The sequence below is a fragment of the Aspergillus pseudodeflectus genome (genome assembly GCF_044049435.1).
Source record: "Aspergillus pseudodeflectus strain CBS 756.74 chromosome Unknown BJX68scaffold_76, whole genome shotgun sequence".
In the NCBI taxonomy this organism is placed as follows: Eukaryota; Fungi; Ascomycota; class Eurotiomycetes; order Eurotiales; family Aspergillaceae; genus Aspergillus; species Aspergillus pseudodeflectus.
This window is the reverse complement of record NW_027263852.1, coordinates 82995-97536: the sequence shown is the minus strand read 5'-3', so window position 1 is coordinate 97536 and position 14542 is coordinate 82995. Positions and strand designations below refer to the sequence as shown.

General features: G+C 50.0%; 10 protein-coding genes across 10 annotated transcripts; 4 read left to right on the top strand and 6 right to left on the bottom strand.

Annotated features, from left to right (window-relative positions):
* Positions 1-35: 35 nt before the first annotated feature.
* BJX68DRAFT_248024 (U2 snRNP complex subunit MSL1) lies at positions 36-1589 on the top strand. Its single transcript, XM_071041856.1, has 4 exons — positions 36-235; positions 284-497; positions 554-1390; positions 1448-1589. The coding sequence occupies exons 1-3, from the start codon at positions 168-170 to the stop codon at positions 839-841; spliced, it is 570 nt and encodes a 189-aa protein (XP_070893439.1). The 5' UTR covers positions 36-167; the 3' UTR covers positions 842-1390; positions 1448-1589.
* On the bottom strand, positions 916-1828 carry BJX68DRAFT_272231 (ATG3/ATG10 family protein; the record flags this gene model as incomplete). The annotated part of the gene is made up of 4 exons (XM_071047157.1): positions 916-1125; positions 1179-1391; positions 1449-1586; positions 1676-1828. 4 exons carry the CDS (start codon positions 1826-1828, stop codon positions 916-918), a joined length of 714 nt encoding a protein of 237 aa, XP_070893438.1.
* Positions 1829-2891: 1063 nt separating this feature from the next.
* On the top strand, positions 2892-6174 carry BJX68DRAFT_199595 (uncharacterized protein). Its single transcript, XM_071037547.1, has 2 exons — positions 2892-3100; positions 3468-6174. Exon 2 carries the CDS (start codon positions 3486-3488, stop codon positions 5712-5714), a length of 2229 nt encoding a protein of 742 aa, XP_070893437.1. The 5' UTR covers positions 2892-3100; positions 3468-3485; the 3' UTR covers positions 5715-6174.
* Positions 6175-6409: 235 nt separating this feature from the next.
* BJX68DRAFT_248015 (Hsp20/alpha crystallin family protein) lies at positions 6410-7492 on the bottom strand. The gene has a single exon (XM_071041855.1). It carries the CDS (start codon positions 7296-7298, stop codon positions 6666-6668), a length of 633 nt encoding a protein of 210 aa, XP_070893436.1. The 5' UTR covers positions 7299-7492; the 3' UTR covers positions 6410-6665.
* A 285-nt stretch (positions 7493-7777) lies between these two features.
* BJX68DRAFT_199542 (succinate dehydrogenase assembly factor 1) lies at positions 7778-8945 on the bottom strand. The gene is made up of 4 exons (XM_071037546.1): positions 8473-8945; positions 8342-8373; positions 8200-8289; positions 7778-8143 (listed from the first exon to the last, which is right to left on the bottom strand). The coding sequence occupies exons 1-4, from the start codon at positions 8551-8553 to the stop codon at positions 7861-7863; spliced, it is 486 nt and encodes a 161-aa protein (XP_070893435.1). The 5' UTR covers positions 8554-8945; the 3' UTR covers positions 7778-7860.
* On the top strand, positions 8879-9875 carry BJX68DRAFT_258937 (fumarylacetoacetate hydrolase family protein; the record flags this gene model as incomplete). Its single annotated transcript, XM_071043619.1, has 3 exons — positions 8879-8893; positions 8965-9686; positions 9743-9875. The coding sequence occupies 3 exons, from the start codon at positions 8879-8881 to the stop codon at positions 9873-9875; spliced, it is 870 nt and encodes a 289-aa protein (XP_070893434.1).
* A 78-nt stretch (positions 9876-9953) lies between these two features.
* pre4 (proteasome core particle subunit beta 7) lies at positions 9954-11088 on the bottom strand. The gene is made up of 3 exons (XM_071041854.1): positions 10893-11088; positions 10693-10840; positions 9954-10623 (listed from the first exon to the last, which is right to left on the bottom strand). Exons 1-3 carry the CDS (start codon positions 10920-10922, stop codon positions 10019-10021), a joined length of 783 nt encoding a protein of 260 aa, XP_070893433.1. The 5' UTR covers positions 10923-11088; the 3' UTR covers positions 9954-10018.
* BJX68DRAFT_248004 (HCNGP domain-containing protein) lies at positions 11089-12332 on the bottom strand. Its single transcript, XM_071041853.1, has 3 exons — positions 12130-12332; positions 12016-12067; positions 11089-11963 (listed from the first exon to the last, which is right to left on the bottom strand). The coding sequence occupies exons 1-3, from the start codon at positions 12199-12201 to the stop codon at positions 11383-11385; spliced, it is 705 nt and encodes a 234-aa protein (XP_070893432.1). The 5' UTR covers positions 12202-12332; the 3' UTR covers positions 11089-11382.
* Positions 12333-12450: 118 nt separating this feature from the next.
* Positions 12451-13712, top strand: prs3 (proteasome core particle subunit beta 6). Its single transcript, XM_071041852.1, has 2 exons — positions 12451-12651; positions 12700-13712. Exons 1-2 carry the CDS (start codon positions 12554-12556, stop codon positions 13382-13384), a joined length of 783 nt encoding a protein of 260 aa, XP_070893431.1. The 5' UTR covers positions 12451-12553; the 3' UTR covers positions 13385-13712.
* BJX68DRAFT_199532 (pre-rRNA-processing protein PNO1) lies at positions 13485-14525 on the bottom strand. Its single transcript, XM_071037545.1, has 3 exons — positions 14390-14525; positions 13691-14334; positions 13485-13641 (listed from the first exon to the last, which is right to left on the bottom strand). The coding sequence occupies exons 1-3, from the start codon at positions 14460-14462 to the stop codon at positions 13585-13587; spliced, it is 774 nt and encodes a 257-aa protein (XP_070893430.1). The 5' UTR covers positions 14463-14525; the 3' UTR covers positions 13485-13584.
* Between the last annotated feature and the right edge of the window lie 17 nt (positions 14526-14542).

Sequence of the window (14542 nt, the reverse complement as noted above, 5' to 3'; positions counted from 1 at the left end):
AGAAAGACCGGAGAGACCTTCGGCCTTTGCGAGTTTGGGTCGGCCAGGGCGTGAAGGCTCAATTCGATACAAACTGATCAAGAGGATAAGAATTACAGTGCACCTTATCTCATATACACGCGGACGGTCAACATTTTCTATTTTCCTCACCCACCCAAGCGCCCGAAATGGCTTCGAAAACAGTTCCCGTGCGCGCACCAGGAAAGCCACCTGCTGCTGGCCTTCCAAACCAAACGTGGGTTGCTCCTCTGGTCGTATACGGAAGGTTGCTAATGATTTGTAGTCTGTACTGCACCAACCTCTCAGACAAGCTCCGAAAACAAGATCTTCGGCTCTCACTCTACACTCTTTTCTCCACCTACGGCGCAGTTCTCGACGTGGTAGCTGTGAAAACCGAAAAGATGCGCGGTCAAGCCCATATTGTCTTCAAAGATGTTCAAGCAAGTACACAGGCAATGCGTGCCCTTCAGGGCTTTGAGTTCTTTGGCAAGCCAATGGTATATTCTAGCAATCCTCTTGCTCTCGCGAAAAGCCCGATAGCTAACCTCTATAGAAAATTGTCTACGCCAAGGGCACATCCGACGTTATTGCTAGACTTCGCGGAACTTACAATGCACCAGTCACAGCTCCCGGTCAAGCGACAGGTGTATCCACAGATCTTCAAAAGTCAATCTTCAGTGGACCTCCCGGGTCAGTTGCTCTACCCCCGAAACCTCCCGGAGAACCCAACGGAACCACACAGGGACTCAAACGGCCTCGTGAAGATGAAAGCGATGAAGAGGAGGCTCCGATGGAGGAGGATAGTGACGTGCCAATGGAGGCATCCTCGGACGAGGATTAATTTTGAACCGTGGTCAACGGCACCAAAAGGAAAATATATGAGGACCACAAAATACGTCCTTCATAGTGTCTGTTTCAATACCGGATACTTTCCAGCTGCGGACTACCCTCTGTCGCAAAGAGCTCGCTTGGCAATTGGAGGCGAAGGCAGTTCCCTATCAGTCCTAGCCAGATGATGAGATATCCCTCGGGCCCAATCCCCTGACCAGTAGCAGTGTCCTTCATAGCATCCGCGGTGTTGCACGGATGCACGAAATATGATGGGGTTCCGGAGACTGGATGATACTACGATATATGAGCACGTGTTTTAGTGTCAACTTGAAGTTACTGGCACGTACGCCGAAACTAATACCACCCATGATACCCACACCTTGGATGTTCTCCCTATACTGGCTTGGGACCAGGTAACGATAGACTTCATCCATTCCCAGTAGTTTGTCCGCCTGCCGTAAGACGAAATACAGAACGGGAACCTGGTACGTGTCTGAGAGAATGATATCATAATCTACTTGTAGATTGTCGTACGTATTGGCTGCACGAATAAGGGCTTCCTGTATGTAAACGTCAGATGATAGACGACAGTAAATGTCAATGTTCTTTGCACGAACCAAGTCTTCTTCGCAAGCTTCTAGCTGTGGGTCGTAGACACCTGGAGAATGGAGTGGCGCTGCCGATGCATCATGTTGAGACGGGCCGGGGGCACTGCTAAGAAGAGTCTGAGATATCTTCAAAACAGGGCCAGTGCTCTGACAGATCAGTCAAATCGGAAAAACACGCGATGAAAGCGGCGGGGAGAGTAGCACAAAGAGGGTTCCAACTGGAATGAAAGAATTACCTGCAGCCGAATCGAGGACCATTGCACGATGGAGCTCCCGGCCGTGCGAACACGATCCAGAAAAGCGCGACAAGCGCTCTCGAATTCGTTATGCACGAGGAATGGAAAGACAGATAAGGTGCCTTGGCTCGGGAGACAAGAGCTAGCGGCCATTTCACTGTGAAAAAGCGCGGTGTATCTGATAAGACTGACCTCAGACCGACAGGCAATAGGTGCAGAGTAGCTGGAGTATGCCTCTCCAATGTTCTCCGGGGGTACAGCGTACACCGACTCGGCTGGATCTCAACAAACGTTCTGGCCACGAAAGCTGCTACCTAGTTAGCTTGAGATTGTTTACAGTAGCTGGATGTATGAGGATGGAATGCAGCAGCTGATCGCCGCCACCGTTTGAGCTGCGAACCGAATGCGGAAAGTCAGTCTAGCTGAGAACGGCAAGGCCTGGGGACAGTCAATCGGAGATCAAGCGATCAATGTTTAACCCAGGGGAGACTAGGAATACCCTTGAGAGTCTTCTATTTCTTTTTTCTACCTCCTATCGAGGAAAGGGTTCTGGGGTGATGGACGAGGACGGAAATGGTTGGTGAAAGACGTTGGAAGCAGAAGCGGGGAAAACAACCTTGCAATCGAAGACAATGAAGCCTTTGGCAGTCTCTGGTCCTTTGGTCCCTTTGCATGCAACCTCGACTCCTCAGACTCTATCCAACATTATTTGCTGCAGCGTGATGGAGCCTGACCTCACAGCCGACCTTGATCTTGTTTTTCAAGCAGATCTTAATCAAACCTTATGAAACGAGGACTCAGGTGTCCCCCGCGCGAGAAACGGCAAGAGACCGTTGAGCTAGCGTTGATGCAATTCCTTGTTCTCTGGTCGCCGTCTCGACTATCATTCGATCGTGCTGCTGCGGTGGGCTCGCCGCGACCGGAAATGACACATTCTCTGACACTGTGTACAGAGTCGGCTGCACTGTTGATGTTTTGCCATCCGCATCTCACCTCCGCGCCAGCGACGGCCCTCCTATCTGCCCCGACCAGTCGCTGTCGGTCTCGTCATCCTTTGATTCCCGATTCCGTTGTCGCGACTGCCTTTGACTAAACGCATTCGTCATTGTTGTGTGTGACCTGCATTTTCAGCCCATGGCATCGCGTCCTGCCGGCCTTCCCTTTTATGTATCTCCATTCCCTTACGTGCCCTCGGCATGGCTTGTTTGTTTAACCAGGGCTTTGTTCGTTCTTATATATTGTTAGTCTAGCCGTTCCTGACTCGGCTACCCTGTGCATACAGTACCGGTCCTCCGGATGCTGTGTATACAATTTACTTGTCAATCTTTATCATTGATCTATTGAGCTTCATTTTGTGTTTGTGTGCATTGTGGACTAGATCAAGAGATCTAGTCGTTGTTTTTGCTTTTGCGACAGCTCTATCAGGTAAGATCGTCAAGCTTCTTCTTGCAAATCACAACATTATTGCCATCTATACCCCCAACCTTTTCCACCGCGAGTTCTCTTTGGGAACTCAGAGAAATGGAGAAGATACTCGATTCTGTGGTGGCCCCAATGCACCAGTGGCAATGGAGAAAGCTCTATCACCGTCTTCTGACATGTCTTTTACCCGAATTGGCCATATTGCCTACATATATCACACGTGTGGCCCTGACCGACTCAAAATTGAAGCGCTATTGAAGACACTTGCAACCCAGAGATTTGATTTCCACGGTGGCCATTGACTCTCATGTCGCTCCCGTGCCACTGTTGATAGAACCCAAGGGTGAAGCTGATCTTCCAGCTCTACTAGGATTTGACTCCGCAAGTCATGGGAAGCTCCTTCTCAATTCAAAGCAAAGAAAAGCGCCGACGCTCGAATCGATTAACGAAGCCTCCTCAGAATCAAGCAACCTCTAATTGTCCCAATTTGGGCTTGCCAATTCGGCCTGTGGAGCAGGCTCTTTCTCTCCCATCCACCCCCACTACATGGCAGAATCCGTGGAACGGCGTTTCTGTTCCAATTAGTACAAGTGAAGGCATTTCGTCTCCTGGCGTGAGATCACAGTCGTTCTCTTCCGGACCATTGCGGCGCGATACGTGGAATTCCAATGCAGCCCCTAATGCCCGAGAGGACGCCCAAAGTAGGACTGGATCAGGGCTGCCTTCCCCGGCCTCCCCAGCTTCACCAACATCAGTCCTAACCAGGCGAGAATCTCTTTACCGGCGTGCTTCTTTTCACCCTTCCAAGCCAGCCACTTTCCAACCAACTACTTTCCAAAGCGATTCACAGCCTCCGTTGATCGGACAGCCGAGGAGGTCTTATTCGGTCCATTCGCCAGCCCTCGGACCTAGCAGCTATGTTCCACAGCGCGCCCTCGATAGATTCGCCTCGCTCAATTCTTGCTCAAGAGTGAATGGCCAGGACTCGCTTCCAATTCGCCGACGTTCCCTACTTATACGACCCGGGGTTGCCACGCGAAAAGCCACAAAAGACAAAGCGCACTCTTTGATCTCTGAGCCTTGTCTAGATGACCTGGTGTTTCACAGCCCTCCTAATATTCTCTCAGTTGGTGTACAATCTCGCTTCCTACCCCAGCAGGGCGCCTTCCATGATTTTGAGCCACTCTCCGAGTTACGTCCCTCTACACCCAATGATGCCGGCTATACGCACTTGGGAACCCTCAAATTAGGGTCTCTGCGGGTTGTAAATGGGTCCGCATCCCCTTGCCCTAGTGACCGGACCCGGATTGAACAATCGACCAGTCCACTACCCCCGGAAGCTATGCAAGACAGTCTGAACCAATCAAGTGTCGTCCCAGGGGCTATGGAAACACTCTCATCTGGAGCTATGCTCGAGGACCGTTGTGCGGTCTACGTGGATAGAATTAGGACCGCGGGTATCGGCAACGGCCTTGATCCTGTTATGGGCAGTCTGCCTGGCGAAGTGGCGCAGTATTCTCGGGAAATATCACGATGCCACACCACCAATTCTGCCCGCAATGACATCCCGGCTACAGTGCTGAATATCCCCACAACTGTTCCAGCTAGGGACGTCGAGGACTTTCCTGCTAGTCCTTTTTCTTTCGAAAAGTCACCTACCTCGGCAATAACTCACAGTATGGAGCCTTGTCAGTGTGAAGATGAGGGCATATCCATCTACGATAAGGAAAAAGCATTTGCCTCGCCTCCAGACAGGCTGCCGGAAAGGCACACAAGTTACAGCAGCTATGCCAGCTCTCACAGAAAGGCGGATAGCGGTTACAGCTCTGCCACCAGTCACCGAACTTCCATAGACTCGCATGCTTCTCTACGGCGCTCTCCAGGTTTTCGAAGGTTTACCCTCGGAGGCGGCCCCAAAGATTTCCAAGCACAGGATAACAACACGTCGACCACATTCGACTATCATATTCCGATGCACCGTCATGTCAGTCTCCAAGACCGAAAGGCCAGCTACAGGCCTGATCTTGCTGCTCGGCCAACAAGCATGTCTACCGTACAATATGACCCACATATTGGAGCAACCGAACGCCCGAGAAGTTCGTCGGTGACAGTCACTAGGACTCCAGATCGTATTTCGCTCCCCATGTATTGTGCCCAGCTTCGAAGCCTTGAATCTGCAGCGTTGGACTTTGGTTTGGCTATCACTCAAGGTGTAGGGCCAAACGATCACCCTCATATGCGCCCCACAACAACATTGCGAAATAGCTCCATGGGGGACTATCACCTACCGGCCGACATCGCCGACACCACTATATCTCCCAAGAATCCCTCTCGACACAGTCGACGCCATAGCTACGGCACAGGGTGCCGAGCAAGATCTGAGGATAACTCTTGGCAGAAATCTCCAGCTTGTGTTGCAGGTGGACGTGACGTTCAACTTCAAAGTGCAGTGGAAGTCAAACCATGTCTACTTAAGTCCGGAAATGAGTTCCTCTCCTTAACAGTCGATCAATCGGATGGCCTACGGGGCCGGACACGCAACCGAAGCACCGAGTACCCGCATCGAAAGCCGTCCGGGCATCGCCTACCGCCAAACTTTACTGAAGTCTACGCTTAAGGTCTTGCACTAACATACTCTCGCCATGTATATGTCACTCGCTTCTCATTCTCCCTTGTTCTGTTATTTATCGCTATCCTTTGTCATCGATAAGCATGTCGGCGTTGTCACATATTATACCAGGTTGGAAGTTACACTGATTTTGGGTATACCCTTTTTGGAGGACCGGTCGGTATGCGGTTCTCTCTTTTTCAGCGCTATTCCGATTCCTATGTTCTTCGAATCTTTCATTATGTTACTTCTGACTCAGCCAAGGAGTTTAAAAGTGAAATTCTTGTCTTTATCCGACACTTTATGCTTTCTTTTACTACGTTCTGATATGATACAATACCAGAGACCTCATCTGACGAAAATACAAATTGGTTATGATGCCCAACTTTCAGCAAGTGTGGCATCAACTTTAATCTTAGGCAGCTAGACGGCCATCTTGGACAGTCTTTCTGGCTCCAAGTCTGGAAGATTCAGCGTATGTCTCTTGAGTAGAATTGTCGTATCACCTGCACTTGGACGCAAACCGAGCCTGAATCGCCGTACGAGTTGCAGGAATACGAGGTTCGGGCCTGGTCAAGGAATTCAGTTACCTGAAAGCAAGCATCGGGTTGCTGCAGATTACCGCAGATTACCATGAGTCTCGCTTCGAATTGGCTTCGGCTTCTACCTCAAGTTTACGTACTCCTTCGAGAGGATACGGAACATTTTTTTTAATATATTGGATTGACAGACACCAAGTCCAAACCACTATCGCTATGGTACATGCTGAAGAAATACAAAAGAAAAAAAAGCAACCCGCTAGCCCATGTATGTAATCCCGAACCCGTCATAATGAAGCCGATCAGAAACATGTCAAACAGGATATATAACCAGAGCAACCAGAGTACAGTGTCGTGTGTCTAAGCTAGGTCGTCAAAATAGTGTATCGATGCAGTTGCTGTTGCTTCGGGCGTTTGTTTGCTATTCCACGCGGATCTTCTTGAGCTGCGGAGCTGGTTCCTTTGGCAAAACCACGGACAGGATACCGTTGGTCAGACTGGCCTTGACAGAATCCTGGTCGACCCTGGTCGGGAAGGTGAAAGTTCGATGGAACTCTCCGACAGAGCGCTCAGTAGCCCAGAACTTGTATGCCGGCGCGGGGGTCTTCTTTGGCGTCTGCTTCTTCTCCACGACAGTCTCCTTTGGCGCTGAGGTGGGAGTATTTTCGGCGGGAGCGTCGCTCATTTCATCCCAGTCCTCCACAGTCGGCTGATGAGATTTGACCGATGAAGTCTCGGACCTGTCATCGGCATCGGGCAGCTCCTCTTCCTTCGAGGTGTGCTGCTGGTGGTAGTTTCGCTTGGAGCAGCCCTTGATAACTAGAGTTTGAGGGTCGGAGAACTCAATCTCGATGTTGCTTTGCTCAACCCCAGGAAGTTCGCCGTCAAGGTAATAGCGGTCGTTCAACTCATAGACATCAAACTTTGGTGCGAAGGTCTTGACGGGTGTGGTCTTCTTGGTTGGCCGGCGGGTGGACTGGTGCAGATCATAGTCGTCCAGGAGCTGGAAGAGAGGGGCAAAGTCGCCCTGGCAGTAATGGGGGAAGAAGGCCATTGTATCTGTGGAGTAATGTAGATTGTTTTTGGGATTGGTTGCTTCGGAAATCGGAGGATTTCAAGTATTGGGATTGTTTGTTTGTGAGAGGATCTTGTTATTGAAGACTGAGAAGCTGTGAATTTGATGGAGAGGAAACCGAATTGATGGAGCTTCGTCCATCATTATATACTTGATTCGCTGTCTTCTAGAAAGGCCCAGGATATCCATTGTTGCTGACGGAGAATTCGCAAGGAGGTTCTAGCATGACAAAGTTGAATGATTGACAAGCACCTCTGGATGTTTCGATCCGATAAGATAGCGGTTTCCAGAACCTTTGCGAATGTTCAGTCAGCCTCAGCACAAAGCGGTCACGTGACTCATTTTTGTTTCGAGGGAGCTTCAAGCTTTGGGCCATTTCATTGGAGATGACATAATTCTGTTCTCGTACCTAGCTCTTAGTATTGCCATGAGGAGCTCATACTTTATTTAATAGGTTGGTGCAACAGCCTAAGGTTTCGATGTAAACCATATGATGTACAGTATATAATGATTATTGTTTGCGGTGCTATACTACGTTATGTTACCCTCTCCTCGCGCGGCCTCCTACTCTCGGACATTCTGGCTTCTCTAGCTTTGAACGACCAGCCCAAGAATTGCCCAATGGGTGAAGCTTGGTTGACTTTCGGTAACAATACCACCAGGAGTTGGGACAACTCAAAAGACCTAGACTGAGTCCTCTAAGCCTGGCAAGAACCGTGTATTTATCACAGGCCCCAGCTTGTAAAGCAGATGACCGCCCAAGCAGCCCTGAGACAACTAATTTGCCGCAAGCAAGCCAGAGTGCATGCTCTCTCATGACCGACCTACATCCACTCAATAGAGGCCCTATCGGATATTGCGAATCCCAGGAGACGAGTACATCTCAAGTTGCCTTGCTCCTTTGCGCAGGAGGTATTCGATCGCGTTAAAGTCCTTTTTGCTCACGGATAGATGCTTGTTGAATTCCGCCCTACGGGCCGTCAGCGAGGTGGGCTGGAGATTATGTTTGGAACGCGATATACCGCGCGTAAGACTTAAAATTGCTTCTTGAATCCTGGACCAGCGGAAAGAATATAGGTAATTAGCAATATTCGGGTTTCCCGCTCTCGGGAAAAAAGGCTCCTTGGAGAAGTTGGTTTAGATATCGACTCACGACGGGCTTCTTCCGAATCTCCCGAAGACATTTGCGATAAAGAGACAAGACTTCCCTCTGGAGACCAGAGAGACGTGCCATTTCGAAGTTCTCTATGGCGGATAATTCGAGGTTACTCAGTCATTTGGTGGACGGATAATTGTGGAAAGAGGCGGAAGGAAGTTCAAAAGGCGCGGAATAATTGACGTTCTCCGAATCTGACACCCGCCGAGCCGAATGCTGGGGTTGATACTTGGCTTATCGGGGAGGATCCAGATCGGAGCTTTTTTTCCCGGCCGAGTGAGGGTCTGGGGTCAAGAGCGTCCTTCGGCTTGGAGGTTTGTGCTTATAAGACGTCCGTTCTCCGTACTACGTGGTTCTCTCTTCGCCACCGATATTCATATACGCCATACGGAGTACATTCAACATGCCTGCTTTCTCTGTACGTTCTCAGTCTCAGTATCGCATGCATCGCATGCACGATTAGTTCATAGATAGCTGATAACTCTACAGCGTCTTATCCGCTTTCTGGCCAAGGATGGTCACGTTTACTACGGGGACGCCACCCTCCCCGCCGACGTAGATGACATCGCCAAAACTACCAAGGCAAGAATAATCAAAGGTGACATCTTTGGCCAACACCGCGTGACCGACCAAGTCGCGGAGGTGAAGCTCCTGCTTGCCCCGCTCGCACGAAAGGATATCAGGACCGTGCGCTGTCTCGGTCTGAACTACGAACAGCACGCAAAGGAGTCCAATCTTCCCATTCCCAAGTATCCAGTTCTCTTCTACAAGCCCGTCACCTCCATCGCGGGTCCAACGGATGATATTCCTGTTTCTCCTCTTGCACAGGAAGGTGAAGGGCTGGACTACGAGTGCGAGCTTGTTATTGTGATCGGGAAGGAGGCAAAGGAGGTACCGGAGAGCAAAGCGTTAGACTATGTTCTGGGATATTCTGTTGGCAATGATGTTTCACATCGCGATTGGCAACTGAAGCGTGGTGGTGGGCAGTGGGGTCTTGGGAAGGGTTTCGATGGGTGGGCGCCTTTTGGCCCGGGAATTGTATCTTCGGAGTTGATCCGGGACCCCAATGCGCTGAGAATCTCGACGAAGTTGAACGGCCAGGAAGTCCAGTCTTCATCAACCAAGGATATGATTTTCCATGTTGCTCAGACGGTCGCGTTCCTGTCTCAGGGTACCACTCTTCTACCAGGAGACTTGATCTTCACTGGAACGTAAGTTGACGTGCACACTGTTGATATTCTGAATAGAAGCTAATCTTCCTCCACAGTCCTCAAGGAGTCGGTATGGGCAGGAAGCCCGCCCTTTGGCTGAGAGACGGCGATAAGGTTGAGGTCTCCCTCGAGGGAGTCGGTTCGTGCGTGAACAAGGTGGTTTTCGACAAGCCATCTCCCAAGTTGTAAAATGACAAGCTTGGGCTTTATATACAGACAGCTGGTGCGTGTCTTCAACGGGACTACGTCATATAAATATACGCTCTTGGCAGCTTCGAAGACATATGTTGATTCTGGCTAATATGTAGCAGTTCGTAAAATTCGATAACAAACTAGACAGTCTGGGCACCGTATCCTCTGATGGTCTCGGCAAATGCCCAGCTCTGGGATTCGATCTGCTGGTCTTCCAATACCTCAATCCCTTCCTGCGTAATCACAGCCAGCGAGTATTTGTCGAGACTTCGTGCATCGCGATACCAGAGAACCTTGAGGCAGTCTTTAAGAGCAGATACAGCCTCCTCTTTGGTGATCTCTGCAATGGGACGCTCTTCCGGGAACAGTCGACGGAGAATTGGGATGGCCAGATGAGCACCAAAGCCAGTTGCGAGGTGAGGGGCAGAGAAGGTAGTTCCCAGCAAGTCGGCGGAGCTCAAGAAGGGCTTCTTCTCTGCATCGAATCCAGCGACCAAGATGTGGTTCCAGAGCGGGTTGAACTCGGATCGGCGCTTATAGAGGACTTTGGAGAGATAGGTGTGGAGATTCTTGGCGTTGAGCTGGTTGCCATGTGCTGAATAGTTTTCTCGGATATCCATAGACTCAAGAAGACGATCGATGTACTGCATGTCTGACACGTCGCCGCTGAATCCGACGACAGCGGCATCACCGAATACTCTAAGACGCTTGACGTCCGTGAAACGTGCGAGGGATCCGTACGATGCTAGATAAGTGCAAAGTAAGATCCGTCAGCAAGAGAATTTCAATTGCAGACTTGTAGATGAGGATGTACCCAAGTTATCAGCAGCAATCGCGACTCCTCCGTTAAACTTTACAGCGATCACCGATGTCCCAGTCACAGCTGGCGACTGAGTGTGTGCCTTTGGTCCTGTAGTCCGCAAGTAGGAAGAGTCATATGGTCCATAGACATCATCTCTGGGCTAAAAAGCAAAAAGGTTAGATATCACAACACCTGCGTGATGCGACACTTACCCGACCCCAAGTTCCGGGAAAGTGGTTCATGACGAAGGGAGATTGGTTATGAGGGCGTATTTAAATGCGAAGTGGTGACTTGGTGTCGACTACTTGATATTGACAGAACTGTAAGTGATGAAAGTAGCTTGAAGTTTGGAATTGAGAGCACTGATATAGGGTGGTAGAAGCACCAAGCGGCGAGCAGGCAGTCGTGGAGCTGACGGAGCTTAGTAGTTACGTGAGCTATGATCTATCTCTGGGGCGGTGAATAACCCCAACACTCCAACGGAAGCCTCTAGGCTTGGCATAGATCCCAAAGATATCTACATCGAGAGCCAAGGGTGGGATGGGTATTTAAAAGACCAGCTCACTGCACTGGGCTAATGTCTCTAATGGCCATCAAATTCCCCACCGCCTTGAATCGAGACACCCCCGCGAAGCTTTTATGCGGACATCCGATCAAGTTGATTTGCGAGCGACTCTGCAGTTATTATCTCTGGTCTTGAGGTCACCTTAGTCTCGGCTTGTCATGCAAAGCAGAGCTCGGCCGACTTGGATCTGGCGATACAAATTCAATCGTATCCCTTGGCCCTTTTGCCCGTTTCTCTTCCGCTTTGACATTTAATTCCTTTTGAGCCTTTAGAAGTTCCTCCTTGTAACCCCAGTTCGGTAAACTCGAGGTATCCCAAAGGTCGGTTGGTATTGAACTTGAATACTGGGCCTGTCCATCGATACCAGCATGCTCCATCATCTTGTGTAGTAGGCTTGGGTTCTTGAGAGAAGCTGAGCCTGCTAGCTTCTCGTTGAAATGAACGTCTTGCTTTTTCAGTCGGAGGAAATGCGCAAACTTGGCATTCGCCGAGGGGTTCGGAGAGCCTGGAGGCGATGGTGGTATGTCTAGATTTGGCACCGGTGGGAGTGTCAAATCATGGATAAGCGTGCGTGTTGTTGAGAATTGCCCATCGCTTAATTGCATTGCCCCGCTTGCGTTGTGTGCTGGGCCAAGCACAGGTCCGCTGACGGGTCCGTTAGGTTCTCTATCAGGAACAGGTTCCTGCGCTATAGATTGAGCTTGAGGTATTTGCTGATCTACTACAACATTAGCCGGTATCGTTTTAGTAGTGGTTTAGGCATGATTTACCCTTATCATCCTGTATCTCTGAAGCTTCAGGTGCTGATGGTTTCAGTTCTTGCTGGCAAGTGGTAAGCGAATCTTGGCCGGGGCAACGTCAGTCAATTAGCTGTAATGATATACCTTTTGCTTCTGAGGCGGTGCCTGCTCGACTTCATCTTCGCTGCTGCTTCCATAAGCTCCAAGGCCCAGCATTTTGGGATGCCAACGGAACTTGCTCGGCCGCTTTCACTTGTATGATGCAGGTTTGTTCCAAGTGTACTACCAATCGGGCAAGAAATATCGTTCAAGAGAGAGAAATTGTTCATAGAAGGAAAAGAAATACTGTCAAAATATGTCGTCGCAAAGTTGAGCGAAGATGGGATTTCCTCATGAAGCTACCTTATTACATAATCCGAAGGCAGCTACAGCACCGCGTCAGAGGTGAGCTCCATTTGAGGACCACGATTCTCACGACCTGTTCCTACAACTACTCCAACTACTAAATCTTCTTTTCTGCACGCAAATACCTTTCTTTCCAATATCATTGCTTCAGCTATTTCACAATATGACGAGCCTTATCGACCACAACCCTCACAGCGAGTCTATCGGATACTCCTTCTCTCAGTCAACGAATGCTGGAAACAAGGAACACTCTTTCTATCCGTAAGTCTACAACGACTTTAATTGTTGTTATAAAACTGACATACATAGATACACCGATAACGGCGGTTCAGTCCTTGGAATAACCGGCGAAGACTTTGCCGTCCTCGCTGGCGACACCCGCTCCACCTCCGGATACAACATCAACTCTCGCTACGTCCCCAAGGTATTCAGGATTGGGGGAGATGAAGACGGAGAAGGGGCGCACATTCTGCTATCGGTAGTCGGGTTTGCTGCGGATGGCTTAGCCCTCAAAGAGAAGCTCGATGCGGTGGTGAAGATGTACAAGTACCAGCATGGCAAGCCCATGACTGTCCGAGCGTGTGCCCAGCGACTTTCGACCATTTTGTACGGAAAGAGGTTCTTTCCGTACTATGTCCAGGCGATCCTGGCTGGTCTAGATGAAGAAGGCAAGGGTGCGCTGTACGGCTACGATCCGGTGGGCTCGTATGAGCGGGAGCAATGCAGAGCTGCTGGTGCTGCGTCTAGCTTGATTATGCCGTTCTTGGATAACCAAGTCAACCTAAAGAACCAGTATATTCCCGGCAGCGGAGAGGGACATGCCTTGGAGGCCAGGAAACCTGAGCCAATGCCTAGAGAGACCGTGGAACAACTCGTACGGGATGCGTTCACCAGCGCGGTAGAGAGACATATTGAGGTTGGAGATGGCTTACAGATGTTGGTTATCACGTCAAACGGGATAGAGGAGATTTACCACCCTCTGAAGAAGGACTAGAAAGATCAGGAACGGCTCTCGTCAAAAGGCAGGTATCTCGTTAATTGATGAAATCGGAAACCTTGTTATCTAATACATGAATCCGATGGAAACTTTTCCCTAAACATGTTCATGTCGAATATATCATGCAGCAGCCGTATCAGTCACCCATAACGCCGGTATCATAAACCCGCAGGCATCAAAAGAGAAAAATAAATAGTCTAAAAACGCTCCTTCATCCGGGCGGCAACTTTGCGGAGATTGCCATATACCTTTCCCTGCTTTGAGTTAGAAGCCGGGCTGTACAACGCAGGAGGGAAGACTTACTGGAGGGCTACCCAGGATCAAACTAACAATAGCCTCCTGGCCTGCGTTTATGTTCTGGAAACGCCCCAAGATATGAATCTTCTGGTCGGCAATGACGATTCGCGTCCGGCTTGCGTTCTCAATCGCATGCCTCGTCCGCCCATCCTTTCCTGCGATACGACCAATCGCACGGCTAAGGTGCTCCCCGTTGAGAGAGGCCTTGACATCTCGGATCTCGAACGAGCGAATATAAAGATCATCTAACCTCAGCAATGCGATGGCATCATCTATGTCGAATCCCAGGGTGAATGCTTTGACGAAATCTTCGCCTTTTTGTAAAGCACCGGTGTCGGTTGTGAATTTCGAAGTGCGCAGCTCAACAGCTCGACTTTTTATGTTCATTCGGACCTGCAGCTTGAGATGCTCAACGAGGGGGGGATAAATTTTCGGCCAGTTTGCTTTCAAGGGCGTCATTCTGTGTGGAGGGACGGGGACTTTGCGGGACTCAACCCGGTACGCGGTAGGTATATCTTTCGCAGGTGTAAAAACTGGGCGGCCTTCCATGTCGATGCGCATTTCAGTGTCCTCTGTTGACTCGACTGGGGCAAGAATAGCATCGGGGTCCACGGCGGGCAGGGCATCGATCAGAACTTCCTCGTCTTGCTCTACGACGTTGTTAGCCCTTGTTCTCAATCTGCTAACTCTCCGAATGGTACGAACCCTGAGCAGGAGGGGCAACGGGCGCCTCAGCCGCCAGATTATCGGTCGCTCGAAGTGCGGTCGGGGCTGGCATTTTGTGTGATATGGTGTAATTTTCTTCTCCCTGCTATTGTCTTTCTTCGCCTTTTTTTTTTGGACGTCCGGAAATTCTTT

What these genes read in the sequence shown, in the direction of transcription:
- BJX68DRAFT_248024 (XM_071041856.1), top strand. Translation starts at nt 168, where the DNA reads ATGGCTTCGAAAACAGTTCCCGTGCGCGCACCAGGAAAGCCACCTGCT. An exon ending in GCTGGCCTTCCAAACCAAAC is followed by an intron (nt 236 to 283) that starts GTGGGTTGCTCC and finishes AATGATTTGTAG; the next exon opens with TCTGTACTGCACCAACCTCT. An exon ending in AGTTCTTTGGCAAGCCAATG is followed by an intron (nt 498 to 553) that starts GTATATTCTAGC and finishes TAACCTCTATAG; the next exon opens with AAAATTGTCTACGCCAAGGG.
- BJX68DRAFT_199595 (XM_071037547.1), top strand. Translation starts at nt 3,486, where the DNA reads ATGGGAAGCTCCTTCTCAATTCAAAGCAAAGAAAAGCGCCGACGCTCG.
- BJX68DRAFT_248015 (XM_071041855.1), bottom strand. Translation starts at nt 7,298, where the DNA reads ATGGCCTTCTTCCCCCATTACTGCCAGGGCGACTTTGCCCCTCTCTTC.
- BJX68DRAFT_199542 (XM_071037546.1), bottom strand. Translation starts at nt 8,553, where the DNA reads ATGGCACGTCTCTCTGGTCTCCAGAGGGAAGTCTTGTCTCTTTATCGC. An exon ending in AGATTCGGAAGAAGCCCGTC is followed by an intron (nt 8,374 to 8,472) that starts GTGAGTCGATAT and finishes CCGCTGGTCCAG; the next exon opens with GATTCAAGAAGCAATTTTAA. An exon ending in AATTTTAAGTCTTACGCGCG is followed by an intron (nt 8,290 to 8,341) that starts GTATATCGCGTT and finishes GACGGCCCGTAG; the next exon opens with GGCGGAATTCAACAAGCATC.
- pre4 (XM_071041854.1), bottom strand. Translation starts at nt 10,922, where the DNA reads ATGAACCACTTTCCCGGAACTTGGGGTCGG. An exon ending in TTCCCGGAACTTGGGGTCGG is followed by an intron (nt 10,841 to 10,892) that starts GTAAGTGTCGCA and finishes TTTGCTTTTTAG; the next exon opens with CCCAGAGATGATGTCTATGG. An exon ending in GATTGCTGCTGATAACTTGG is followed by an intron (nt 10,624 to 10,692) that starts GTACATCCTCAT and finishes GCACTTATCTAG; the next exon opens with CATCGTACGGATCCCTCGCA.
- BJX68DRAFT_248004 (XM_071041853.1), bottom strand. Translation starts at nt 12,201, where the DNA reads ATGCTGGGCCTTGGAGCTTATGGAAGCAGCAGCGAAGATGAAGTCGAG. An exon ending in CACCGCCTCAGAAGCAAAAG is followed by an intron (nt 12,068 to 12,129) that starts GTATATCATTAC and finishes ACCACTTGCCAG; the next exon opens with CAAGAACTGAAACCATCAGC. An exon ending in AGAGATACAGGATGATAAGG is followed by an intron (nt 11,964 to 12,015) that starts GTAAATCATGCC and finishes ATGTTGTAGTAG; the next exon opens with ATCAGCAAATACCTCAAGCT.
- prs3 (XM_071041852.1), top strand. Translation starts at nt 12,554, where the DNA reads ATGACGAGCCTTATCGACCACAACCCTCACAGCGAGTCTATCGGATAC. An exon ending in AAGGAACACTCTTTCTATCC is followed by an intron (nt 12,652 to 12,699) that starts GTAAGTCTACAA and finishes TGACATACATAG; the next exon opens with ATACACCGATAACGGCGGTT.
- BJX68DRAFT_199532 (XM_071037545.1), bottom strand. Translation starts at nt 14,462, where the DNA reads ATGCCAGCCCCGACCGCACTTCGAGCGACCGATAATCTGGCGGCTGAG. An exon ending in CGTTGCCCCTCCTGCTCAGG is followed by an intron (nt 14,335 to 14,389) that starts GTTCGTACCATT and finishes ACAACGTCGTAG; the next exon opens with AGCAAGACGAGGAAGTTCTG. An exon ending in TGATCCTGGGTAGCCCTCCA is followed by an intron (nt 13,642 to 13,690) that starts GTAAGTCTTCCC and finishes AACTCAAAGCAG; the next exon opens with GGAAAGGTATATGGCAATCT.